The following is a 27,743-nucleotide window of genomic DNA, read 5'->3' on the forward strand; positions in this document are numbered from 1 at the left end:
GGGGGGGGGTGTTGACGCAGAAGCAGGGCCACGCAGCTACTTTCGTGTGCTGTGAGGGACTGGGCCTCCTGGGAGGGTGGTAAGTGTTGTCTGAGGAGGCGGGCAGGGTGGGGCGTGTGTCACGAGGGTAGGCTCACCACACTGCGTGATGTAGTCCACACAGCGGTACACAATCACTGGGATATCAGAGTCTCCCAGCTGCTGCTCCGACAACGTGTCCCCTGAGCTGGCTGCAGCTTTCTGGATCGCCCCCAGCCAGGCCGTGAAGTCTAGCCGTCGCTCCCCCTGGATGTACAGCGTCCTGGGCCAGGGAGAGTTGGTCACTTGGGGACCTACTCCTGCACCCCCTGTCCCAAATACTGCCACAAAGCCCCCTCAGGGAAGCTCACCTCCTTCGTTCTACCAGCACCAGCACCTGGTTCTCACCGTCCCCTTGGATGGCTGTGGAAGGGCCAGTCAAGATGAGAGAGACCCAGACTTGATGATCCCCAAGCTGTTCTATCCTTAGGGTTTTTGGACACCCCCCCCCCATGACGTGGGGTTGCTGAGATGTGCTCCCAGACAGGAAAGGGAGTAAGAGGGCAGGCTGGCTCCTTCTGACCAGACCAGGGAGAGTTTAGACTTCAGGGCAGGGTTGGGAGACGGGAAGCCCTAGAGAAGTGGGTGCCCTAGAGGCTGGGGGCCTAGATCTGGGGCCACGCACAAAGTTCCTGCAGTTTCCGAAGTTGCAGTGGTTCTTCACAGTTTCCCTCTGGGAAGACAGCACGGAGCTCGGAGCCAATGAGGGAAAACCAGCCCTCCTGGGCACACTGTAGGCTCAGACCAGCTTTGCAGGGGAGACGCCCAAGCCGTTCAAAATCCCGGGTTAGCAGATCTTCAGCCAGGGGGAGCACAAATGCCTGGTAGGGAAGCCAGGAGAGGGGGAGCAGCTAGGGAGACCACCAGCCAATGGTACCGCTTTCCCAGGACCCCCAGCTCCCTGGCCTGAGGGGATAAGCCCTCTTCCTACCTGCTGCCTCCTCTCTTCCCCAGGGCAGAACTTAACACTGAATGACCTTGATCACTTTGTCTTACTTCACACTCAAGCCTTCCCAGACACCAGCAGGGGTGTCCCTTCTCTGGGGTCCCCACATTGCCAAAGCATTCTTGCCCTCTGTTACAGCACTGATTGTACTGTTGTTGCTGCCTCAACCCCCTCTATCTCCCCCCCACCAACCTGGGAGCTACCGAAGAGCCAGGACCAAGACTAGCTCATCTGGGCTCCCAGGAGATTATATCAGGCCCTTAATCTAAGAAGTCTGCCCTGTGTCAGCTCCTAACCCGTCCCTGCTCCATGAGTTGGGAAGCTGGGAATACATGGAGTGAGCCAAGAGGTCTCACCATGGGTCCTGTCAACCCCCCATGATAGCCCCATGCCCACCTTAGCAATGCACTTGATCCATTCACGAGCCAGCTCTGCACTCTCCAGCCCAAACAGGTACAGCCGCTCCCCCTCCGTGTATACCTCAAAGGTGTACTCAAAGCTGTAGATACACAGGCTAGGATTCAAGGCCACCCCACCCAGCATTGGCCCAGCCCTCCCCACACTGCCCACCACTGTCCTCCCCTGGACTGCTAAGAGGTCACTGGAAAAGCCCAGGCTCAGGCCTCAGGAGACCTGCTACAGCTCACACAGCTATTTGCTGTGTGACTCGGGACATCTTGCCTGTACTGGGCCTGTTCCCCGGTCTCCCAAATGAAGGAGTGGACATTACAGCAGTAATTCTGCCCGGGGTGCTCACCCATGGGTGTCAGGAGGAGGTACTGCCAGGCACACAATCTCGCTGACCCGAATCTCCCCGTTGGGGGTCACGGTCCGCTCATTCTCATAGTAGCTCAGGACCCCATCACTAAGGACACACCAGCGTCGGCTGAACTCTGGGGAGAAGTTGGGCAGGGGAGCCATGAACACCACCTTGGCATCCTCACTGGGTCCCCACTCCCACCTGCCCATTCATTCTAACTCACAAGCTTCCCCAAGTTTGTGCTCTTCTCTCTACCCCCTTGGTCCCAGACTACCCACACCTCTCCCCTGGCTGCAGAGGTTTTTCATTGGTTTCCCATTCTCATGTCTTCCAAGACCTAGCTAAAATCGGGCTATGTCCTTCCTTTGCTCAAAATGCCTCCATGGCCTGCCTTACCCCACAGACCTCAGGACAAGGTTTACCCCTCAGCACACCAGGTATGCCCCTACCCACCTTTCCGTCGCCTCTCCGACCACTTCTGAACACACACCCCACCCTCCCCACTTCTGCTCACCCTGTTCTCTCCACCCACACTCTCCATCCTTCAGGGTGAACCCAAATGCCATAGGAAATCTTCCATTCCCCCTAAAGCCCCTGCCACTGCCAGTAGCACCCATGGCTTTATACTCTGCCTCCTTCTAGAATGACTCTGATGAGTCAGACAAGGTCCTATAATGGAATAGAAGTGGACTATGAACTGAGAAAAGTAGGAGAAAGAACAGAATGCCGAGCCACGCAGGCTCACAGACTTCACAGCACGGAGCTTCACTTTGGCTCAGAGCTTCCTGGCAGCCAAGGCAAAAAAGGATGACTCAGGCAGTTACATAAATGACATTATCAGGCAGGAGCAGGAAGACAAGGGATAGCACCCCAGGGACAGTGCGGTGGAGACATCAAAGGGTTCCAAAGATATCTCTGCTGGACCTGAGGGCGTCGCCTGGGACCACTGAGAGACACGATGACCTCAGCATGCTCCCTCTGCAGACGCTGACTTTCGTCCTGCCCATGAGAACATGACATTTGCACCTGACAGGTGGACAGGGAGGGCAGGGGGGAGGTATCCCAGAGCCTGACCACTGGGTGGGCTCTCTCCAGGAGAGACTGCCCTGTGCCAGCCACTCCTCATCCTGCAGGTGAAGCCACTGTGTGCTTGGCACTGTTCCAGGTGCTGGGGGCGACAGCGGTAGCTGAAAGGAGCCTATGTGCCAGTGGGACACAGATAGAGTACCGACAGAGAGACTTAACTAGACAAATGAATGACAGGTAAGTGGTGTAAAAGGAGGGTCAGCAGTGAGCGGTAAAATTTTGGACAGGTAGCAGGGCATGATGTCTCTGAGGAGTGACTTTAAACAGGGACCTGATTGAACAAGGGGAGGATCACACAAAGCGTGTAGGGCAGAGGGCACAACACGCGCAAAGCCCACGGTGGGAGTGAACGTGCATGCTGGAGGAGCAGCAGGGAAAGCTGGAACACATGAGCGAAGCAGGTCAGAGAGGTAACGAGCTGGGGCAGCTGACAGGCAGGTCCCTGTGGATTTTACTGCACTGTGAAGCAAAGGGAAGACTGAGATGAAAGAGGGGTGGCGCTTTAAGCTCAGTCCTCAAATCCCCTAGTATCCACAGGCTGACACCCCAGATGTCCCGCACAGGGCCCACGCCCAGGAAGAGCTCAGTGAAGGGAACTGGCAGTGACTTGCTCTGCGGGGCTATGGCCAGAGAACACTCCCAGCCGCCCGTTCCCCAAGCACCTAGTGTGGACCAAAGCTCACACCAGGAAGCTGCCAGGTGACTGCCAGCGTACACCTGGCACTCACTGGGTCCGCCAGCTGGTCAGCCCCAGCGTCCCAGGCACCACGCCAGAACGCCACAGCCAGGAGTGAGGTCTGGCCCGGCACCCACCTTCCCGGGCACGGCGGTCCTGCAGCGGCTTCCCAGCAGAAGCTGTCTTGTAGAGGAAGCCGCTGTGGCTCACAGTTGGCAAGACAACCGAGTATTGCTTTTCCGGGGGCTTCGTTGAGTCCAGTCGAGGTATCTCTTTCAGGAAGTGGGGGTAAGAACAGCCAGTCATGAGCCCCACCCTCAGTCCTGGGATGCGGTCCCAGGAGTCATCCAGGAGTGTCCCCACCTCACCTCCCTTGGGTTGGACACCCACCAACCCTAGCTTCCCTGCTCCCTGACTATTATCTTCAGGCTCTCATTTCCACCTCTAGTCTGCCCAAGCCAATCTCCACCTCTCTCTCTACTTGTAAAAATTCCACCCTATTCCCAAAGTTCAGCTCCACTATTCCCCCTTCCAGGAAGCTTCTCTGACTCTCCAGCCCAGTCTGCTCTCCCTGTTGAAGGCATCAGGCCAGCACGCTAGAATGAGGGGGGGCCTTGGGTAAACTCACTAATAATCCCCAGAGGGAGATCTGTCCCAGACAACTCGGGGCTTAAGGAAGCAGGCTGGCTCCAGCCCTGCTCCCAGCGGCCCCAAAGCCCAAGCCAGCTGGGTGGTCTCCTGCACCTCCCTGCACACCAAGGTCCTCTCCAGTCCAGCACATCCCAGCCACCCATGGCCCTGAGCCCAGAGACCCAGCTGAGCTCCACCCTCAGTCCTGGGATATGGTCCCAGAGGCCAAGTCTGGGCCATAATCAAAGCCACTTAACCCGACTGTCCCCTTCTCAACCATTTGGAGAGTGGGACCCAACCCCCGTCTGTGACAGAGCCCCACCCACCCACAACAACACAGATACACTCGGTGCAGGCACAAACCCCAAAGCCACAAGCCCAGGTGCAAGGCCACACAGAGCCATGGCAGCTGGAGACAGAGACACCAGCACACAGACTGTCTGGGGCCCACATACAGCTCACGGAGGGATCTACAGATACACAAGGCGCGCACAGATAGATGTGCAAAGGGACACACAGATGAAGAAGCAGATGCACAAATGTACACTGACATGCAACCAAACACACTCCAAATCAGAGACACTGTTGCTGCAGGGCCCCTCAAAGAGCTGCAATCACAGCTCAAGTAGCACGTAACTCAACCCTTATAGCTACTATGCACCCCCTCCCACACTCTCCAAAGAGACAGACCCTGCAGCAGGGAGGCCCCAACCCGAGAGGTGAACAGTCCCACCAGCCACTCACCCATGGTCCTGTTATTCCGAAGGAATTCCATCTGCAGCGTCTGGCCCGCCTTCTCAGCAAGATCCAGGGGTGTGGGGGCCTCAGGGTCCCCTGAGAAGCAGTTGACCCCAGCGCCACAGCCCACGAGCGCCTGGGTCTCAGCCAGATCTGTGGTGGTGACTGCAGCACACAAGGCCTGGGAGGAGGGAAGAGGAGGAAGGGGGAAAAGTCAGCCCAAAGCTTGGGACGTGGGTGAGGGGCCAGTGGGGTAGGGGAGATGGGGGAGGAGAGACAAGAGGAAGGAATCGTCAGGTTTAAAGAAAGAAGAGGGAGGAAGAAAGACAGAGAGAGAGAAAGAAAGCCCAGGCCCCACCCCTGCTAGTGCCCCAGCACCTTATCAATCGCCAAGCCTGTTCTCTAGAGGATCTCAAGCTCCCTCTGCCTTGTGGAAGAGCAGAGGAGGGGGTGCTTTGTAGCTAATTCCTCCCACATTTGAATTCCTCACGGCCTGCCCAGCCCTTCCAACCAATCGGAGTGCCGCCCCTCCTGGCTGGCGGGCTAGACTGGGCTGGGCTGGAGACTGGACGCCTGGGTTCCTGGGAGGTAGAAGCCTGGCTCCCACTGGGCTTCTAGCAAACTGAGCCTGGGTGGGGCTGCTGGGGGAGGCCCTGAAGGCCAACTGGAGGTCACAAGTGGCATCCCCCTGCCTCGGAGCAGGCTACCTCCCACTCAGCAGAGCCAGACCAGGGCCCAGGGGTTGGCTCCCGGCCTGTCAGGGCTGGGGCCCACACAAGGCCTCATCTTGAGCGGGGTGTGGATGGGGGGGTGGTGGTGGTGGATGGATCAGAGCAGCCAGCTGTTTTTCATGAGCCTGACAGGAAATAGCATCCTCATCAAGTTCACTCCTTTTGGCAGGATTCAGAAGGAGCAGGACAGGGTGCGGGAGACAAAGGAATCAGGAGCGGGGGAGAGGCAGACAGATGTTAGAGATGTGGCCGTGGCCCAAGGGCCAGGCCTGACTCCTTGCTTTGCCCCAAGTCTCCATGTGACTCGGGACCCTTCCACCGTCTGGACCTCAGTCTCCCCGTATATCAACTCATCACTCTGAACTGTTAGAAAAGGTGAACTACGATGGAGTGAGAGGAGGGAGCCAGGAAGACAAGGGGCGGTCTCAAGGGACCCTGACCTTGTCCAGCTCCTCCTGGTTGCCGAAGAGCGGGTGGTAACGGCGGTACTTGCCCTCTCGGTACTTGGCCTCCAGGTGGTTCCGCCGGGCCTCAGGGCTGCTGCTGGGCTGCAGTGCCTCACTGGGGGGCACGTTGGCTGCCCAGAAGTGGTTGCCAGCACCATTGCCCAGCTGTAGGAAGAGCTGTGGGTGTGGGCAAGAGGTTAGAGGGCAGCTTAGGGCTAGGGGCCTGTGCCCACAGCAATCTCAGATGGTCAGGCGTGGGCCTGGGAGAGGCAGAGCCCCTATCTGCTAGCCATGGACACCAGCCCCAGGCCTGAGCCCAGTTCTCAGCTCAGTGACAGGACAAGAGCAGACAGTCTGACACGTGGGTCCCCAGGCCTGGCACTTGACTGGGAGCCTTGCTGCCCCACCCATTCCCACAGCTGGAACTTTACCTTCTTGAGACTGGGGGGTGGGGTGCTCCTAATTTGTCAGCCAATAGGATGGGCAGAGATTCTGAACAAATCTTCTGCTCCTGACAGTCCTCTCTGGGCTCAAGGGCACTTTCTGTAGAAGCCCTGGGGCCCACTGTTTAGGGGACTTGTTTATTTCTCCTTTCATTCGGCTGATCATTTATCCCACAGCTGTTTCCCTGATCACACCCCCCACCAGGCCTTTTTCTCAGGACCTATAGTGAGTGGTGGGGGCATAAGTGCCACCACAGAATTCTGTGACTTTGAGGCAAGTCATTTCTCTCCGCGGGCCCTGATGTTCTCATTGGAAAGTGGGGATTCTAATCCTGGCTCACAGGGACTGTACACCCAAACTGCTTTAGAGCCTTAGGTCCTGCTGCTGTCAGGGAGGCTGTGTGAAGTCGAACCCTGGTCTACATAGACAGGCACAAGTGTCTATATGGATGTATGTGAGTGCCCCCTAATGAGTGTACTCACTGGAGTAAACATCTTAGGCTTTGCTGGATACATAATCTCTGTTGCATTATATTTTTATTGTTTTTTAACAGTCCCTTTATAAAACTGTAAAAACATTTTGAGCGCACATTGGCCACCTCACTGACTTTGGCAAATATCAGCTTTTCCAAAGTCTCCTCCCACCAGATGATCCCAAGACTTTGCTCTAGCTCTAAGCTGCAGGGATAACAGAGACAGAGGAAATGGGGTCGGGAGACCCAGGTGGCAAGCTGAGTGAGGCAGACCCTGAGTACAACAGGCAGCAAGTCTCCGCACCTCAATGAGTGTTTCCGTCCACACCTTCCTGTCCATCTTCAGGCTTCTCACTTTGGAGATGGCAGCACCCAGGCCACGGTGCTCTCCTGGAGAGAGAAGGTAGTCTGGGTCCTTCCTTTCACATGCTTACTCCCCCTCCCACCTCTGAGCCCACCCAGCAGTGAGGCCTGCAGCTCCAGGAATGCAGTCAGATGCCCCTGCTTTGAGCACCCTGCTTTGAGCATGGGGCAGCTATCTGGGCAACATCCACAGGCTCCCACAGCAGCCCCCCAGATGGCAGCCTACAATCATGTTTGGCCCCTGCAGGCCACTCTCCACACAGCCCAATTAGTGATGTCTTTAAAATGCTAATTCCCTACTTCCTATCTCTCCTATAGATGCCCAGGAGCTCCTTACTTTCTTTCTTTTTTAAAAAAAAGATTTATTTATTTGTGCATACAGAACTGGGGTACAGGCCAGAGGCTCAGGGGCTGCAAGAGGCTTCACCAGAGACAGAGTGGGGAGCAGAACAGGCAGATTGACGAAGTACACTGCTGAGGGTAGCAGCGGGCGGGTCAGGAGAGGTCTGCCGCGCGCCATGTGGTCACCTCCGAGGCAGGCGGGGATCGAACTCATGCGGAAGTGGCTTTAGCTTCTCAGTGTTGTACTTTAACCCGCTGCGCCACCAGGGAGGGCCTCCTTACTTTCTTAACCACCAAATTCATCTCACACATCTTTCCCACTGTCCACAAAGTCATGCTCAGTCGTACCCTCCTCTGATCACCCATGCTCATTCCTGCCTCAGGGCCTTTGCACTCACTGTTCTCTGCACCTGGACTCTCATTCTCCACCTCGCAGTCACCGGCTTCTTCCTGTCCCTCTCACCTGATCTCATGCCTCCTCAGAGCAAGCTTCCCCAACAAATACATTCTCTGCCTCATGGCACTTATTGCTACCTAGTGCCCCTCTTGGCTAGTGCACCTTCTGTCTCTGAAAGAGCAGGGACCTTGACTTCCTGCTGTAGGGCTCCATACCTAGAACAAGTCTGACACAGTGAGCAGCTAATGGTCTTTGTGGTATGAAAGGGCAGAGGGGGAGATGGTGCTGGAGGAAACTGGGCCTTGCTCAGGTACAGATGCCTCAAAGGATCATGGAATGGGTGGGGCAGAGGCCTGGGGGTACAAGGAGAGTTTGGCTCTGCTCTGCCTCTGTCCCCGTCCCCCCAGAACCTCCTCTGGGCCACCACGTCCACTTTAGTCACCTCACAACATGGGAACTGATGCCCTTCTAATCTGGTCTCCACCCAAGTCATCACTGTCGTATGCCCAGACCGCATGAACCAAGGCCTCCTGGACATTTGCCCCGCTACCCCACAGCTCCACCCCTTCCAACTCAGCTCGTACCCATCAGCCAACCTGATGCAAAACCTGGCTGTGTCCTTACTAAGTCCTGCCTCCTGTTCCCCTATTGAGAAAAACCAGTCCCAAATCCTCCTCTGCAGAAAAAGCCCTGTTCAGCCTGACCCTGGTCAGTCCTCCCATCTCACCAACAGGGTGCTGGGTCAACAGGTCTCACTTCAAATCTAGATCCACATGTTTGCAAGCTGACCCTGAATGAGCCATTTTACCTCTTTTATTCTAGTGCATGAGACATGATTAGCCAAATCCCTCTGACTACTGTCACTCCAGCCCCTCAGCCAACCCCACACACCAGCCCTGTCACCCCTCAGCCTGGTACCCCCATGCCTCCCCCCCCCCGCCACACACACACACACACACACACACACACACACACCTGCACAGCGCTTGCAGATGACGATGCAGAGGTTAATGGAAGCCCAGTCAGGCTGGCTGGCACCACAGTCAGCACATAATCTGTTGGGAGCCACAGCCCAGATGCGCTCAGCCACCTCTGAGGTAGACAGAGCCTCAGCAATGGCGTCTTGCATGGCCTCCAGCCACTGCTCCTTCTCTGGCTCTGATTCGGCTGAGAAGCTGGGGAAACAGGAATGGAGGCAGGATGGTGAGAAAAGATCAGAAGGATTTGGGGAAAATACTCAAGGGGAAACTGAGGAAACTGGAGTGGCAAATTCACAGTCAGAGGAGCAGGGCATTCTGGGTCCACGGGGAAGCTGGGTGTGGACAAAGACAAGGAGACCGTGAACTAAGAGATGTATGGGGTAGGGGTCCTGCCACTCACCCCTCCCACCCCAGGGACTAGAAAACAACTATTGGAAAGAAATGACTCCCGAGTTAAGACTTGACAAAGCTTAGAAAAGCTTAGCCAGGTGGAAGGGTGTTCTGGAGCCAAAGCCCTAGAGGGAGCAACGGATTCAAAGGGGTAGGAGAGCACACGGCACATTCCCAGCACCTGCGGAAGGACGGGAAACAGACGAAGCAGTGCTATCATGGGCAGAGGAGGTCAGGTCAAAGTGCACCCAGAAGACAATGGAGCAGCGAGTTTCACTAGGGAGAGAAGGGTACAGAGATGTGTCTCTTTCCTGGCTGCCTCAGAGTCACCTGTGTGCATGAGCTTTAGCTTTACTCATAACCCATGGCCCTGAGCAAGAAGGTGTGGCTATGCAGGTTTCATGGATTTTAGTGCTGAAGGCTGCCCTCACCCGCAAAAGCCTACAACACGGAGTCTGCGAAGTTGCTCACGTTTGCACCCCTGCATCCAATGGTGATGAGCCTGCCTGTGTCCATCAAGGGCTGCAGACCGTTGGTGTTGAACACACCTACTTAGTTCAGGTGGGGGACAAGAAACTAGAACACAGGCCTCTGTAAATCTGTCAGAAGAGGAAAACTCCAGAAAGTGATTGGTAGCAGTTGTGTGATAGCGAAGGAAAATGGCAAAGAATCTCGGACTAAGGATGTCACAGAGAACTTCAAATACAAGAAGTTAACAAAATAAACTGGTCTTGGGACAAAAAGAAAAGACACTGCTGGGGTCCCAGTGGGTGGAGTGGCTCAGATATGCAGACTCTGGGGAAGGAGGCAGGTGCTGGGCCAGAGAAGACACAGGCCCAGGGCCAAAGGTGAAGGGCAGAGGGTGGGACAGAGAGATATGAAAGTGAAGGTGGCATAGGGGTGGTGACAGGTTTGCACAGGAGGGGGGTGGAGAAGAGGGTCCCCATGGGTGGGTGGAGATAAGGGGCCCAGGAACAACAGTGAGTTGGAAGCTGAAGAAGGGAGAGGTCCACAGAACTGCCAGACACGCAGGCCTAGAGCTCTGGAGGATGACCTGCTGGAGACAGGCCTGGGCTAGGGGCGAAGGAGATGCTGATGGAGGGGCCGACAGCATTCCGAGGGGCTGACAGCATTCTGCTGGGTCAGGCGACCGCTTTACAAAGCTCACCGTGATCCCACCCATGGAGGAAGATGAGGCACAAAGAGGCCAAGTCACTTGCCCAGGACCCAGAAGGTTATGGGCCAAATTGTGTCCCCCCGAGTCACAGGTTGAAGCTCTCAGCCCCAGGAGGACTGGATCTAAAGATAAGGCCTGTAGAGACACAAGCACATGCCGTTTCACTACACGGCACTTGACCACTTTGCAGACATTTCTGTTTTACGAACGTCAGGTCTACGGCAAACACGTGTGGAGTTAGTCTACTGGTGCCGTTTCCCAGTGGCATGCGACCACTTTGGGTCTCTTTGTCACGTTTAATTAGGGTATTGTGCACTGGCTTCTTTCAGACCTACCACTAGCATTGCGCAGTGAACAGACTATAGGAAAGTATAAACATAACTTTTATTTGCACTGGGAAGCCAAAAATTCACCTGACTCAATTGCAGTATTGGCTTGACGGTGGTAGTCTAAGCAGTTAAATAATGTCAAGAGTGAACCTCTAATCTGACAAGCCTGGTTTCCTTATTTAAAAAGACAGGAATAAGCTCTCTCTCCATGTGGGCCGTGTGGGGACACAGTGAGGAGGCGGCCAACCTCAAGCCAAGAACAGAGGTCTCCCCAGAAACCAACCCCCATGCCACCTTGATCTTGGACTCGCAGCCTCCAGAACAGTGAGCAATAAGCTACTATTGTTCAGACCCCCAGTCTGTGGTATTTTGTCAAGGCAACCAGGCTGACTAATACACAGGATTTGAACCAGGCACAGCACAGTGCCTCAAGGTGGCAGCTGAAGGCCCAGGATGGGCAAGGCTACCCAGGAGAGGACTAAGGAACGTATCAGTGAGAGCCAGCTGAGGCCAGAGGAAACCAGGATGGTAGTCTTAGCGGCATAATGAGGGCCCCAGATGGATCCCATAAGGTAATGAGGGGAGAATAGCCTGTCATCTTGGCCAAGTATTAGTAACAGGGAGCACTTCTGAGGAAGCAGAGCTGGCTGGAGGGACAGCAGTGGGTGCACAGTGCAGAAAGTCAGCGTGGGCAACTCTGTGGCGAGGAAGAGGTGACAGAGATGGCCTGGGGGAGGTGGAGCATGAGTGAGGGTAGCGATGAGACGATAAAGGACCAGCAAGAGGGGGCAGGTCTGAGGTGGGACAGGAAGAGAGAATCCATCCTAGAAAGGAGAGCCTTCCACACCTGCAAAAAAAGAAGACTGGGAGGGAGAGAGGAGACAGGTGAGAAAGGGGAGGAAGGCTCACCTGAAGATTCGGTAAGGGGTGGTGAGGTCAAAGCTGCGCCGGTCTGCTTCTTTCACGTTGCCCACACTCATGTCGATGAAGGTGATGCCAATGCCCAGGTGGTACTCCTGGCAGGTAGGCGGGAAGAAATGAGGGCAAGACTTGGAAGGTGGGGCTCAAGGTCAGAGAGAGGGTGAAGAGAAGAGGGAGCTGGTACCTTAGGGCCTGAAAAATGCCTAGCGAGATGGTGGCTGGCCTAGGAATCTGGGCCCAGGTAAATGGGCCTGGGCTAAGGGGCCATTAGCAACCCAAGGGCCACTAGCCGTTAAGTAGGATTGCAGAAGACAGGCCATGATGGGAAGGTAACACTCAGGGCCCAAGCAGGGGGTAAGGCCAAAGGTAGGGGCAGGAAGAGCAACAGGCAAAAAGTAGACGTAGTAAGGATGGGGGGCGGGAGTGGGGGGAGAGCAGAGCTCAAGCCCAGGGCACGGGGCAGGGTCAGGGTTCCATGGTCTGGTCTATCCTTCCATACCTCCAGATTCTTGTACAGCTGTACTTTGTCCCCGACCACAACCACATAGAGTTTATTCTTGAAGCCACGTAGCTCTAGGCTGCCAGCATGGTCAGGGGGCTCTGGGACTCGAATCCCTAATGGGTAAGCACTTAACAGCCGGGCACGCTGCTCAGCCACCGCCTGCTGCAGGGCCTGCATCCACTCCTTCCGCTCCGCTGTGGAGAGAGGGGAAGGTGTAAGCCCAAGCTCAGCCCGACAGGGAGGGAGCCCATGAAAACCTGTGCCAAAATGTCCACCCAACCTCTATTATCTCTGAGTGCTCTGGCTTGGACAAACTCAGGCCTCTGTCCCAGCTGTGTCACTTGTGCTAGGCAAGCCCTCACCTGTCTACGCCTGTAAATGGAATGTTTGGTTCTAAAGACTCAATGGGTGTCACAGGCACAGAGCTAGTGAGAAGGTATCCCCCTGCTGGGTCTGATGTAGGAGTGCAGATGTACCCTCGTTCTCTTCCCACTTATCTGACCAATCTGCCAGTCTTCTGCTCCCCACCAGTCCCCACCATCACTCTCAGCCCGGAACGCAAAGTTCCGGTTGTTGGTGATCACTTCGAACTTCTGGTCCCCGATGGCAGCCACCCGGGAGATGCAGGCCACAGAGACAAAACGCTTAGAGTAGGCGTCCTGGGGAAGAGAGAGGGGCTGTACTGTGGGGGTGGCACTGCATCCACAGAGGCCCGGCCCCGCCCCGACGCCCTCAGCCTCAGTTGAAACAAAGGCTGCAGCCTCATCCCCCACAGGTGGTCAGGGACAGCCCCCACGGGATGCTGAGCTGACCACAGCCCACACGGGTCACTGGAACAGCGGGATGTGGTTCAAGGAGTCAGACTTCAGCTCGGACAAGGATTCGCCCAAGGAGGGGCGCCACTAAGGTCCAGTGCGGGGCTTCAGCCTAGGGCCAGGCTGCAGCGAGCAGGTGTCCTGTTGGAGACTGACATGGGCCTCACCTTGCTGTTATCAAAGTATCTCAGGTAATCAGCATCCAGTTTCACCCAGCGCTTCTGATAGATATAAGATCTAGAGAGACAGAGGCAGAGGGACAACAAAGCAAAGCAGTGGTGGTCAGGGGGGAGTCTCCAGGATCACCCCAGCCCCTCTAGCAGCCACATACAAAATTAGAGCCAAAGAAAGAATGATCCCGAACTAAGAAGATATAATTCGCCTACAGCAAGAGCGAGGGAGTCAGACTCACCATGGGACTTCCCACAACTAAGGGTAATAAAATAGGTCTGGTGGGGGGTCTTGGGGATTACAGTTTGCCTGGAGGGAGACCAGCTCAAACAGCCTCAACGCCTCTGGTGTTTGGATCCATGAAACCCTGAACCAGAGCACGACTCACAGCAGGCAGAGCACAAGCAGCACCCAAGAGGGTTCACTCACCCCTGTGGAGGGTTCTTGTCCAGCCAGCCAGCCTTGATGACCGGTGTGATGGGGGCAGGCCCCCCCGGAAGCCCATCCATGGGGTATGGTGGCAGCGGGAGCTCAGGGATCAGGAGGCTGCTGGGCAAGGATGAACTCAGACTGCTGGTGTGCCATCCACCACTGGGGGAGAGGAGAGGGAGTGAGGGGTGGTGGGGGGGTCTCTTGGGGGAGGGCTGAGATGGATGGTTGAGGCTAGGCAGGGCTTGGGCAAGGGGGTGGTTGGGTGGAAAAAGAGTCTGAGAGGAGTGTGTACTCACTTGGGAACACCCTCGTAGTCGTGGTCACCCTCATCCTCATCCCCTTGGTCGTCCCCGGACAGTTCCTCCCCCTCACTCAGCAGACTGGCCACACGCACGGCCCTCGGGACTGGTCTCGCTGGGGGTTGGTCCTGCATCCCCAGATTAGCTCAGCATCATACTTCCTGACACTCCAGATCACACCCACAACCCAGAGGCTGCCACATACCCCCATCCACTCCATCCCAGACCCACACGACTCAGCACTTTTATTTCTGCTTCCTCACATGCCCCTCCCCCGCTGGAAGGTTGCACAGGGACCCGGGGAGTCAGGGTCACATGGACAGAGAGAATCGGCAAGCATGGCCTAGATCAGAGACAAAGAGAAAGATAAAGGTACTCAGACATAAGACGAATGCTTGGGGGTGGGGGATGGACACGGGAACACAGAAAGTGAAACAGAGATAGACAGATACTGCAGGACAGACACGTTCAAAACACACAAGAAGAAAAGCGGCCACACATGCCCACCCAGATGCAGTGGAAGCCCAGAGTCGGAGTTGCAGACCAGGGCCCCAGGGCCAGTCCCACGTCTGGAGTTGGGCTGACCCCACTCCTGTGAGGGGCAGGGGACTCCTGGAAACCAGCTGCCCATTTTCTGCTCAGGGCTCCCCAGGGTCTGAAAGGCTGCCTGCCCCCCACACCTACAGGCACAAACCCTAAACACCGCTTGCCACACCTTCTTGGTCATCACGCAAGTTGGGGCCCCCAGCCCCTCCTCTGGGACCTCATCATAGTCAGAGTCATCTGGGGAGAAAATGGGGTAGAAGAGACTCAGAAGCAAGAATCTTGGCCCCCCCACCTCAGCCTGGTTTCACAAAGCCACCCTCAACCGAGGACCCCACCCCCACGGAGGACCCCACCGCAGCCTGGCTTGCATTAAAAGACACAGGGGACAGGAAGTGCTATTTATACTCGGGGAACCTGATAGGACAGCACTAAGGGGTGGCCAAAGGAGAGGGGCAGGCCATCCCAGGAGGTCTGGTGAGGCAGCAAAACTGGGGGTCATGCGAAGGGCATGTCTACAAAAAGCAAAAAAAGCAACAAGAATTGAGAATTAAGAAAAGAGAATAACCCCAGGATAAACAAAATCACCCACACCAATGGAAAACACTTCCAGACTCAAACAATTTGCCATGTACCCACATCTAAACAGCCAGTAAGGTGATAGCGGTGGGTGCTGACTCCCCATCTGAGGATGAAGGGAGATGTTCACCTGTCCAGCACCCACCAGAAAGGTGACAGCCACCACCAAGAGCCCCTTGCCTGGCTGCTCCACTCACCAAACTCCGGAACCAAGCGAAGAGGCTTTGGGGGGACGTCTGGGGGGCTGGGAGGTAGAGATGGGTGCTCCTTGGGCTCTGGCTGGGGAGGAGATGACAGTGATGGTGACTGCAGCTCCTCCTCAGAGGGCAAGCTGGGAACAGAAAAAAAGCCAGGCACCAAGAGGTTAGCTCAGTGCAGTTGAGTTCACCAGGCAGGAACACAGAAACAGCGCTGGGGCGCAAACCCACTCAGTGCCAGCTCACCTGGGCTACAGCAAAGCTCATTTCCCATAAAGTCCCTCCACCCACTGCCCTGCCCAATCCCTCCAGGCTCCCCAAAGCTGAAGAGCTGCATGAGTTGGCCCCACATGGCTATGACGGGTCACCTGTCCCCAAGGCACGAGTTTTGTTGCTTTTTTTTTTTTAATTAAAAAAATTATTTATTTAGTAAAAGACCTGAAGTGTAGGCCAGAGGTGCGGGATGTGAGAAGATTCACCAGAGAGAGAGATTGGGGAGCCGAATGGGAGGATCAACTGAAATACACTGCTGAGGGGAGCAGCAGATGAGACAGGAGAGGTCTGTTCGACCTGTGGGTTAGCTCCCTGGCTGGGGATCAAACTCAGGCCACAAGGGTGACAGCACTGAGACTTAACCCCTGGACCACAAGGGAGGCCCCAAATCACACGTTTTTAATCACACGTGTCCATTAGGTCCATTCTCAAAGAAGGACAAGAGCCAAAACTGGGAGGTGCTTGTCCCTGCCTGGGGAGTAAGAAAAGGCAGGGAGCGATGATTGACCTGAGCTTTTCAGGATAAGAAGGTGTCCGCTGGTAAATGGGTGAGGCAGGACAGAAAAGGGCTTCAAGGCCAAAGGCACAGACCAGAGCCTCAGAAACCAAGTCTTGAGGTGCTGAGTTGCGGCTCTACAGCTCAAGGCCATCTGGCTCTGTAGCAGCCACGATTTCACCATCCCCTGGGGGCCTCCAGATCCTTCAGACTCATCCCACTACACTCGTGACTTAGAAAACTAGCTCATCTCAGCCCTCACATCCCCAGGAATCCTCCCTGACACTCCACAGACAGGTTTGGGGGCCCACTGGGTTCCTGAGACCACAGTGTTCTGTCTGTCAGTCAGCACAGACCACACTGCTCCCCTCGAATCAGTGTCTCCTGAAGGGATATGGCACTGGAGGTTTCTGAAACGTGACTGCCTTAGTTCCTGTGTGTTGGGGGCCACCATTTAGCCCCTCACAGCCTCAAGTTTCCTCTTCTATTGAGTGGGCCTACATGACCGATCTGATGGGGTGGTTGGAGAATCAACCAAGACAAGATATTGGGTGCCAGCACACAGGATGGTCACAGACCCCCGGCCTGAGCCAGAGGCACAGCCCCCTGCCCGGAGGCACATCTGAGGGGAGGAGAAACTCCTCCCGCTGGTTCTTTCCAGTCTGGTCTCTTTCCCCACAGTTCCTTGCCATGACTGACACACCCTCATGTGAGGGACTTTTCTGGGGGGCTGTCACAAAAGGAAAGGGGGACTGGGGCATGATCATGATGCCAGGTTTTCCTTTGCTCCTGCAGTAGACTCCTCCAGGGATCCCCTCACCTTGGTCTCTGTCGGGCAGCATCTACTCATCCCTTAACTTCAAACTCAGACGGCCTATTTCTGAATGTCTTTCCGACCCCTCCTTCAGTCTCTGGCCAGGATTCCATGCTATGAACTGTGGACAAATTATTCCAAATTTTCTCAAAGCATATCCTTTGTTCCAGGTGCTGTGCTAGCATCTAAGCCAGGACCTGATCCCTGATTCCACAGTTTCTGTGCTCCTTAGGACACCTGGCTACTTCCACAGTGCTCTTACTCTGGTGGCCTCGTCTCCTGTGGGACTAAAGAAAAAGCAAAGCCCTCTCCCTGTCTGCATGAGTCTGGCCTTCAGCTAGCTTCCACGCTCTGTTCCCCTAAAACCTGCTAAAGGTTGTCATCAGCCACATTCCTAGACAGCACCCCCGTGTGGCCAGAGTGAGGAACTGCAATCAGGAGAAACTCCGTGGGGTCTCAACCTGGGAGAAGCAGAGCTTTGGGATCCCCACAATGTGGTGACTTGTAACTGAGTACACACCATGCAGGACCCGAAGCCACACCTATGAGTTTGTTAGAAGCCATACTGACCCCTTGGAGCAAGGTTTCCAAGCCAGGTGGCTCCCACACCTGTCCACTGTGAGCCTCAGCCCCTCACCTGGGAGAGGTTGGGACGCCAGGTCCACTCAGCTCTATTTGGTGTTGCAGGGGTCGAACCTGCCCCTATGTCCAGTCTGACCGCCCTGGCCTGACAGCCTGGAGTTGTGCTCTGAGCTGCTCACAGGCCAGGCCCCAGGGGCGCCTTCCTCTTGGAGTCCAGGAAGCTGCGCGTAATAGCTTTGTCTGTCCAAGCACCCACACATGACCAGCTGGGGTCCAGACCCCACATTGTGCTGTGAGTGCTCACTGGGTCCCTGGAGGGGCACAGGGAACTAATGGCTCCTGGATAGAGCTGCTGACTCCACAGCAGAGGAGGGCCTGGCCCTGGCCGGCTGTTCCCTCCCTCTGTGCTTCTCAGGGACTGATGCTACGAGGGCCTGTGGTGGCCTTGAGAATCTGAATGTTTAACTGAACCTGAGGAGACCACCTGGGTGGGCACTGCAAGGCCATCTCCCCCACTGACCCTGAGTCCCTCAGGGCAGGGGCGGCATCTGACTTGACACTATTCCATAGGCCTGGCTGAGCAACGAGAGCAAGTCAGATTGGCTGTGTGGGCAGATGGACAGAACAGGTGGGAGGTGGTGGGTGGATGAGGAGGTAGGTAGATAGACTGGCACTGGGGTTGGGAGGGAAGCCAGTGAAAGATCAACGATGACCAAGAGACCCAGTGAGCACTCACAGCCCATGGCACAATGTGGGGTCTGGACCCCAGCTGGTCATGTGTGGGTGCTTGGACAGACAAAGCTATTATGCGCAGCTTCCTGGACTCCAAGAGGAAGGCGCCCCTGGGGCCTGGCCTGTGAGCAGCTCAGAGCACAACTCCAGGCTGTCAGGCCAGGGCGGTCAGACTGGACGTAGGGGCAGGTTCGACCCCTGCAACACCAAATAGAGCTGAGTGGACCTGGCGTCCCAACCTCTCCCAGGTCAGGGGCAGGGATGAGGGGACCACAGTGACAGTTAAGCAAAATTTCCCTTCTCGTCCTCAGGGACCAGTCAGTACCCGCCCTTTACCTCTGGCCTCTGTTTCTCCCCATCACTGTCCCGAGCATCTAAAGGGACTGAAGCCTCCCAGCAGTGGTTTCCCTGAGGCAAGTTCCCGGCCCCTTTCTACTGCTCTGTGCCTAGCACTCAGCAGGGGTTCATAAATCAATGAAGACCTGGGTGACTTAAATCCTATTAGTGATGTGTCCACATGTGGGTGGGCAGCCCAGGCTTATTGTCATCCCCCTTACAGATGAGGACAGAGACACTGAGAAGTGTGTCCTTGGTTGCACAACTGGGATTTGAACCCAGGTAGTCCAGCACCACTGCCCAGCAGGAATGAGGCCACGGCCATGATCTGAGGGTTCCATTGGGCTCACTCTGGCCACTGGGTTGAGGGGGAGGCAGCTCTGGAGCTGACGTGGCACCCAAGCAGGAATGCCATCACAGTGCTGACGGCCCTGGTGACCTGGTGGCAAGGCCTGCTGAGTCAGGGCCAGGCCCCAGAAAGAAGAAGTTGTGTCAGGGAGACACAATATGGAAAACCCCAGGGAAGGGGCAATGCTGACAGAGGCCATAGTCCCAGCCTCTGGGGGGCCTGTTCTGCACCACAAGAACAGCCCAGCTCCCATCTGCAACTGAGGCCCAGCTGGGAGGTTCCTCACTGACCTCCTGCTCAGCAGACCAGAAGATCTGCCCCAGTGCCGGGTGTGCTCGGTGACCCACCTCCATGCCCTTGCTCACCTCATTTGCTCCCCGAACTATTTCTCCCTAACCTCTCAACCCACTGGGCCTGTCCTGTGGTGGCCTTGGAGAAGTTGAACCCACTGGTCTCCCAGTTTCGCCCATAGCAACTCCTGGGCAGGGGCAGGTCCATCTGGTTTGTTTTATTCCATGAGGGCAAATGCACACAGCATACCTTCTACCTGGGGGGTTGGGGACCAGAGTCAGAATGCTGATGACTGAAAGATACATACGCATGTCCCAGCAACAATGTAAACAGGGCCTACTGAGCAAAGTGAGGAGTACGAAGAGAGAGGGGGCAGCAGGCAGGTGCACCTGGCCTTGAATCCCAGCTCAACCACCCATGGGATTTGTGACTCACAAACAAGCCATCTCACCCCTCAGCCTGTTTTCTCTCTGAGCTGCCTCCAGGCTGATGGATAATGCAGTGAGGAGAGCCACCCCGCTGGCACCGCCAACTTTCTCCTGTGGTGGGTATGCTGCGGGAGGCTCAGGGGCAAGGTGAGCCAGGAACCTGCCTCGCAGCCCCTTCCAGGGCGGCGCCTGGCGGTCCCTTCAGTTCTATGCTAGTCTTGGCCAAAGAAACCAGGCCTCACGATAGGGCATGTGAGGCCTCACCATAGGGCAGGTGGGCTTCAGAGTGCTGCCTCGTAATACCTCCAGCTGGCCTTGAACAAACACCCCCACCTCCACAGTCCAGCCATCCTTGACTGAGCTACAGTCCATAAATGCATGCTTCCGGGTCTTTGCGTATCCTATTCCTTCCAATGTAGGCCTCTGCTCATGTTTCAGGTTGGGCTGGGGCCTCCTTGGGCCCAGCATCTATACTTCCACTCAGTGTCTGTTAACATAACTTCACTGAACTGATCTCAGAGGACCTAGGAAATAGGTCTACACTCTATCCTGGGGTCAGGCCCTAATATCTGGGGACATGTATCTCTTCCCCGACCTCCCCTTTTCACAAGGGGAAACTTTCCCAGTTGTCCATTTCCTCTTTCAATGCCAGGCAGAGCTTGAGGCCCAGCTCTTTGTTATGCCTGCTTCCTCCATGGCTGTCACTGCCCTTCCTTCTCCATCATGAGACCCAAAGTTCAAAACTCCAGCACTCCACTGATTCTGTTCTGTTTACTTCCTCCCAGGCCACAGCACAGAAAGCCCTTCTTGGGGCCTTTCTTGCTTAGATGTGATATCTGCAGTCTGTTTCAGTTTTGGCATGTGCGGTGAGCCCTTAGGCCAACCCCTCTCCCTGCCACCTGTACCACCCAACACAGTTTCAAGAGTGTGTTGAATGACTGAATGACTATCATTCCACTCACATTCCAACCACTGACGAAGATCAGCAGCTCCCAATAAACCTGGCAACCTTTCATATACCAAGACTTTACCCAGCTCTCAGCATTGCTCCCTGAAATAAAACCTACCACTTGCTAAACTATGTTGCAGGCATTCTGCTGGGGGTCTTTTTTTATTTAATCCCCACAGAGACTAGGATCCTGAACCATGCTGTGCTCAGGACACACCTCCTTCTCCAGGAAGTCCGCCCAGCTGCTCCCTCCACTAGCCCAGGGAGATTGTTGGGCCTTCGTGGCACCTCTACTTCCGGATCAACACTGAGAATCCCCACACGCCAGCCCTTCTGACATGGGTAGGAGATGGCAGAGATCTGGATCTCTCCTGGCAGCTCTCTGCTTCCTGAGTCTGGCTCTATACTGGCTCGTGAGGGCAGCCGAGGATAGAAGTTTAGCCCTGTGGCATTTCATTAGGGATCTATAGCAACGGGGCAGTCTAGCCCCCCAACAACACAGGAACCCACTGTGACCACCAGCCCTAGGAGGGGTAGGAACCACAGCAACTATGTGCCAGCCCTTTTGGACTTGGGGGAGGGTCCAGTAGGAGAAGGTCCCTACTCCAGTAATAGGGAGCCATAGCACCCTAAAACTTGATGCTGAGAAAAGTCAAATCTAAGCCTCCTAAAGGAACTCTCAGAGGGGTACAGGGAGCTGGGAGCAGATGCCAGAACTGAGGAGCCTGGCCCCAGGCCCCTGAAGGGCAGAGATCCCACAAAGGAGCAGTCTTTGTGGCCACGCTGAGAAAGACCAGGAGAACGGCTCTCAGGGGCTCCCAGTGGACCCCTATCAGTGAGGCTGACAGGGACAATAGAGACCTGGCAAGTCCAGAAGGAAGAGAAACAGAAGGGGCAAAAAGGGAAGGGCAGAGGAAAAAGAAAAAAGAAAGAAAGTGAAAGAAAATTCTGATGTTTAAAAGAGGAGGAGCACCACAGAAAACCCAGCCCAGAAACAGGGAGAAAAACTGGGGTCCCTGCCCTCCCAGACCTTCAAGTGAAAACTCCCTCCCCCACAAACAACCCAGCCGCCGACCCTTGGCTCACCCTCAGACGCCCGCAGGTCCCAGGCCTGAGAGGCCACAGCTCCGGCCAGGTGGGCAGCGTGTGGTCAGGTATCCTGGGTGCCTGCCCTGTCGGCCTGTGTCCCACTGGGGCTGGCCCCCCAGACAGCCTGGGCCCTACTCTGTGGTGTCTGAGACCCTGTGTGAGTGCAGGGACCTCTCTGTGGGCCTGGGGTCTGTGTTGTTCCTGAGTATCTGTGATCACTTGTCTGTGTCTACGTGCAACTGTGGATTTGTCTGAGTGTGTGTGCTTGTGTGTGTGTGTCAGTATGTGCGTGTGCAGCTGCGTGTGTAAGTGTCTGCATCCAGCTCTGGTCTCCCCAGGCTTCCTGCTCTCTACCTCCCCCACCCCCTGCAACACACACTTCCTGAAAACAGTGAGTGAGTGAGAGAGTGAGAGAGAGAGAGAGAGAGAGAGAGAGAATTCGAGAGAGAACTCGAGAGAGAAGTCACCCAGAATCCCCCGGGGCAGGCACTTCCTCCCCGCCCCCAAGCTGCTCCCCCCTACTTCCCTCATACACACCAAACAGGAATGGAATAATTACCACTCAGGACCTTCTGCAAGAGCCTTACAAGTGGACATTCAGAAGTCCCTGGTTCTGGAAAGCCTTCCTTACCCGCACAAAGAAACCCAAGAAAGGCTGGGAAAGAGGCTCCTTGAAATGAGCAAGTTCTGCCCCCAGCAACAAGTGATCAGCCCTCAGGAAGAGCAGGGATTGGCTGAGCTGCAGGTCAGTCAAGGGTATAGGAGGGACATTACAGGGTGACTCCAGCTGACCACTCCCCCCTCTCGGCAAAGAACCCCTCTTCCTAAAGTATCTCCAGGTATTAGAGGAAACTGGGGCCTAGAGTGGTCTTGGAGGGGCTCTGTAGAGTGACCCTGAACCCTGGTTCAGAATGGCCCCCACCTCTCTCACAAAAACTGGCTCAGAGGGTTCACATCCATCATACTTGGAGGATAGCGGACTGAGCCTAGGGCCGAGAAGCAGGGTCTGCACATCGTCCTTCCCCGGGCAGGCTGTTTCTCAGCACCTCTGGACTCCTCAGCAAGTTCCCCACTACAATTACAGGCTTAAATAGTGGTGGGGTACAGAGTCTCTGGGGGTAAAGTGGGGTAGTCCCAGGCAGGAATGATGAGCCTGGATCTGAGAGTCCTGACCTGGCTTGGGGAGGGAGAGGAAACCTTATCCTTACTCATTTTCTGCTTGACTCCTCTGAAATCTCTTTTGTTCCAAGGTGCCTGGGGTAACACAGGTAGATAACAGGAAGGGCTCTGAGGGGCTGAGCTCCATGCCCAGCTCCACATCCACCATGCCCAGTGTGGGGCAGTACATGAGTGTGTGCAGGCTTCCCACTCATGCAGCAAACACACCGAGGGCCTATCAGGCACCGTTCCAGATGTTGAGGATTCAGCTATCAACAAGATCAATGACTATACCAGCCCTAATGGAGCAGACGTTCCAGCGGACTCAGGTGCACACACTGGCTCACACATAAAGGCACAATGAGTGCTACACCTGCCAATTCACCCCCACAGCACACACGCTCACAGATGGTCACACCCTGCTGGAGTCCCTACCACAGAGACCAGGTGCACATATGTGCACACCCAGCACCCTCCCTCCCCAGTAATCTCACATGTACCACAGCAAGTCATGACTGAGACTGCACTGATCTCCACATGTATGTACATTTTAGCACCGCACATGGCCCCCCCTAGAACCTGAATAGATGTGAAAATGCAGACACATTACGACCATGACAGCTTGCACAAACACAATATAGTTAAACACATACAAAGTGGCCCATCATGCCCTCATGTAGAGTCACTATCTCCACAGTACATATGCTCACACAAAGCAGATACTCCCAGGGCCTCCCTGGTGGTGCAGGGGTTGTCTCAGCACTCTGAAACTATCCACAGCCACTGCAGCACAAGTTCGATCCTTGGTTAGGGAGCTAACCATCATGGCACAGCAGACCTCTCCCATCTCACCCACTGCTCCCTCAGCAGTGTGTTTCAGTAGATCCGGCTGTTCTGCTCCCTGCTCTGTCTCTGGTGAATCCTTTCAACTCCCACACCTCTGGCCTGTGCCCCAACTCTTGTATGCATAAATAAATAAATCTCATGGTGGGCTGGGGTGAGGCAGAAATGCTCTCTTAGTCACAAGATCCGATGTCAGAGGCCTTAAGACTGAGAGTGAGATCCTGGTCACCAGAGGGTGCACATGAGAACAGGGAGGCCATATCAGAGTGATGACTCCTGCTGGGGGGGGGGGGGTAGAAGCAGGCCAGGCTGAGCAGTCTTCTACTGCTCACCAAGGAGCCTTGGGTCACAGGAAGTGACTGGGAGGAGGTAGGGTAGCAGTCAGCTCAATCCTGGCCCCCCAGCATGCCTAGCCTTCACCTCTTACACATCCATGAGGCTCCATATGCTCCAAGTATTTCTGCTACTGTGTACACCCTGGGTGCCCAGTCACCAGGACTGCAGGTACCTGCAATTCCAGCATCAAAGACCCCTGGATATAGGCAGCCAAGCTTGGCAACTCATCTCCTGCCACAGCCCACCCTAAGGAATAGGCTCAGTGTTCAGTAAGTGTCCACAGATCCTCTCAGCATGGAATGACTCGGGGGTCTCTAGTCACATGGGGCCAGAGTTCTGACCATAGGAGCCTATGCTCCCCCAAGGCTGGCTAAGAGGCTAAAACTCCCAAGGCTGAGAATGGGAGCTGGTATCGGGAAGGGGGCTGCATTCACTGCCTCAGCAAGGCTGGTGAATCAGATGTCAGTACTTGGAGGGTTATGGGAGACCAATAAAGGCACCTGACAGGAAAACAGATCCCAGGCAGCAGGTCTTAACTGGAGTCACACAGCTAGCTGGACCGACCCCTGTGTCCAGGCCTTCACTCCCCCAACTGGTGTTTTATCCCCTCTGCTTCCCAACAGGGTCTGTCATTGTTCACTCACTCTCACCCCCTAATGACAGGGACACACACACACACTCCTCCACTTTGTACCACTAGAGGGAGAAATCGTACCAGAAAATTCCTGTCAGGGCTGTACACCAGGGCCCCCCTGGGGGGACCTAATGCTATCCCCAGTATATGAGTTAGAAAAGGCACAAACCACCTCCTCTTTTTTTTTTTTTTTTTTTTGCTTCCACTAATCAAACCTCAAAACACCTGGTTCACTTTCAAGACCCCATTACTTAATCCCCTCTTTTGGAGAGGGAAACCTCCCAGACCTGCCCTACAGTTCCGGGCATGGATCCAGCCCAGTGCTCCTCTTCTTTCTCTGAGCCTCAATTTCTCTGCTTGAAAATGGCACCCAAATCCCCAGAAGTCTTGCTGCAGGGATCAAAGGAGTTCAGTTGAGCAAAACAGTCAGCACAGCACCCAACAACAGGAACCAGGGACCTATCTCTGCTTATCCCTTCCACCTCTAAAAAGCCATCCCAGGTTAGGCTGACTAGGTGCAAATACTGCAATAAATCCCCATCACACCCCTGAACACATACCCAGTCCTAGCTGGGCATGCTCACTCCCAGCTGGGCATGCCAGCAAATGGCAGACAGGAGAGCATATGTAGAAAGTTGAAATCAACATCCACAGGAGTAGGAGAAAACCAGGGCAGTCAGAATCCAAGAGGGCAGAAGACAGTTCTGAGGAAGGAAGACAAGTAGGATGAGACTACTTGTCTTGGTGACATTTGTCAGGAGCAGTATGAAGGGGAAGGCGGGCGCACAGACACCCGGCCCTGGCAGTGCCCGCCCCACCACAGCCAGCCCGTTACTCCATTTCCTGCACGTGCTACCTTCTGTCTCCAGAGTGTACTCTAGTGCCCCCGTATCTCACACTCCCCAGACCCCGCTTTGAGCTCCAGACTTCCAAATTCACCTCTGTCCGAGTCCCCAGATCAATGTCCACACAAGATGGAAACCCAGACACCACTGGGGCTCCATGTGCCCACCTGGTCCACTCACACCCAGGCCATCCCAAGCCCTGCCCATTCAAGGGCCAGGCTCACTGCAATCTGCCTGTCTCTCCGGCTTTGCCAGCACAGCCTGAGTGGGGGTCTCACCTGGCCTGGTGGCCAGAGAGGTCCTACATTAACCCTCATCAGCAGCCAGTCATCCTTTCAGCACTCTGATTTCACCCCATCACTCTTAAAACCTTGCTGGCTTCTCACCCGGCCTTTACAGCATGCCCCACAGCACCACGGGCGAGTCTCATCACACGATCTGCTCAGAGGGCCCTGGACAGCGCTTCTCGCAGCTATGCACATGCTGGCCCCCCCATCTCAGGCGCCTTTTTGACCCAGTGCCAAAAGTCACACACTGCCCTGCCCTCTGGGAACAGAGTGCCTGTGCCCCCGACACCCGGTATGACGTCCACTCACCTCACCAGCAGGCGGGGGAGTCCAACACGAGGGGGCACGGGTGGCACACTTGGTTCTGTCACGTGCCGCTTGGCGGGCAGCGGGGGCAGCCTGGGGTCTGGGGCTGCTGTGGGTGGGGTAGAGAAGCAGGCAGGGGGACCGCAGCTCCTCCTGGGCGGGATGGGGGGTGCTGCAGGTAGCCTCTGGTCCTCTCCAGTCACGGGCGGTGGCCCAGGTGGAGTGGCAGGTGCAGGCTGTGAGCGGAAGACGTGGCGCTTCATGGGCACGGGCCGTGGGGTGGGTCGAGGAGCGGGGGTTGGGGGTGCATGGGCGCGGAGTAGGCCAGCTAGGATGCGGCGGCGGTGACCAGGGAGCTGTATGCCCATCTCTACCAAGTGGGCATCACTGAGGCCTTGACACTCAGTGGCCCGCACCAGTCCGTGCTGCTCGAAGAGCTCGGTGTACTGCTCCAGGTGTAGAGCCCGTAGCCACTCGGCCACGGACAGCGCTGTGTCCCTGGCCTCTGCCATGTTTCCTGCCAGCAGAGGCCAGCCAGTCCAGACCTGGAATAGACAGCAAGGCATGGGTCAGAGGCAGGGTTACCCATGTGTGGTTCCCCAGTCAACATCCTTCTGTGGCTTTCCCATGCTATGGGGTCAAGTCTTGTCCTTCAGTTTTCTCTCTTGAGCATGTAGGCCAGGCACGGCCAGGCACAGCCAAGTTTCTGAATACCCAAACAGTCAGGCTTTTTTCCCTCAGCTTGAAACATGCTCTCCCCAGCCCCGCTTCCACCCCTTTTGCCTTCTAGCATCCAGGACCCTCGCCCCGAGCCACAGCCTTCATCACTGATGTGAGGCTGGTCAATGGCAGGATTGGGACTTTCTGACATCCACATCCTCTACTGGCCTCTGCAAGACTCGCCTCTGCAGGTGAGGGCCAATTCCCTATGCAGTCCTAGTTTCCAGCTGAGGGTCAGACCCTGGGGTTTATGGAGGCAGCAGAATGCTCCGGGGGGTGACACAGCCCAGCATCACACAGCCTCTAGGGTTCTAGTCCTGCCTTCCCCACCAAGATGGGGAAAGGAGGTATGTATAGAGAAGACCATTCATTCATAACAGCCTTACACGGGGCAATGGGGATGCAGGACCCAAAGGCTCCTGGCCTGGTAAGAGTGAAGAAATATAAATGGCACAGAGAGGTTATTAACAGATCAAAAGAGAAACGTCATCTGAATCTCTCCACAGACTCTAGAGAGACATGTGCTAAAACTCAATATCCAGAATATGTAACAACCTCAATAAAATACAAATAGGTTGTTACTTCTTTAAGCCAAAACCCAGCACCTTGCTTACTGGGAAAATAACAGAAAACATTCCGTTAAAAGTCAGGAATGAGATAACGATATGTATATATTTGTTATTATCATTCCGCACATACTCTAAGAGTTTTAGACAAAAGAAATAAGTAGGAGGCATAAAAATGGGGAAGGAAGAGATAAACCATCTGCTGATTACCAGTAACATGAGTTTTGAACTGAAAAACCCAAGAAACTATTACAAAAAACAAAAC

General features: G+C 55.3%; 1 protein-coding gene across 5 annotated transcripts in view; it reads right to left on the reverse strand.

The window, feature by feature from the left end:
- The window catches only part of ARAP1 (ArfGAP with RhoGAP domain, ankyrin repeat and PH domain 1), a 58,574-nt gene that overhangs the window by 11,344 nt on the left and 19,487 nt on the right, over positions 1-27,743 (reverse strand). For 3 of the 5 annotated variants that reach the window (XM_012725451.1, XM_012725450.1, XM_004683171.2), the window contains 19 exons: positions 26,196-26,737; positions 15,445-15,578; positions 14,841-14,908; positions 14,123-14,253; positions 13,824-13,985; positions 13,391-13,460; positions 12,947-13,067; positions 12,406-12,602; positions 11,895-12,001; positions 9,085-9,284; positions 7,312-7,397; positions 6,086-6,268; positions 4,921-5,095; positions 3,684-3,818; positions 1,782-1,917; positions 1,421-1,523; positions 704-899; positions 390-441; positions 138-301 (listed from right to left, as the gene is read on the reverse strand). In XM_012725451.1, coding sequence (XP_012580905.1) covers positions 138-301; positions 390-441; positions 704-899; positions 1,421-1,523; positions 1,782-1,917; positions 3,684-3,818; positions 4,921-5,095; positions 6,086-6,268; positions 7,312-7,397; positions 9,085-9,284; positions 11,895-12,001; positions 12,406-12,602; positions 12,947-13,067; positions 13,391-13,460; positions 13,824-13,985; positions 14,123-14,253; positions 14,841-14,908; positions 15,445-15,578; positions 26,196-26,704 — 2,929 coding nt within the window. In that variant the 5' untranslated portion in view covers positions 26,705-26,737. Of the gene's footprint in view, positions 1-137; positions 302-389; positions 442-703; positions 900-1,420; positions 1,524-1,781; positions 1,918-3,683; positions 3,819-4,920; positions 5,096-6,085; positions 6,269-7,311; positions 7,398-9,084; positions 9,285-11,894; positions 12,002-12,405; positions 12,603-12,946; positions 13,068-13,390; positions 13,461-13,823; positions 13,986-14,122; positions 14,254-14,840; positions 14,909-15,444; positions 15,579-22,342; positions 22,370-26,195; positions 26,738-27,743 lie in introns of those variants that run through there. The other 2 variants (XM_012725449.1, XM_012725452.1) reach the window with 2 other exon arrangements.

This window comes from Condylura cristata, unplaced genomic scaffold (assembly GCF_000260355.1).
Source record: "Condylura cristata isolate star-nosed mole 26May11 unplaced genomic scaffold, ConCri1.0 scaffold00015, whole genome shotgun sequence".
Taxonomy (NCBI): Eukaryota; Metazoa; Chordata; class Mammalia; order Eulipotyphla; family Talpidae; genus Condylura; species Condylura cristata.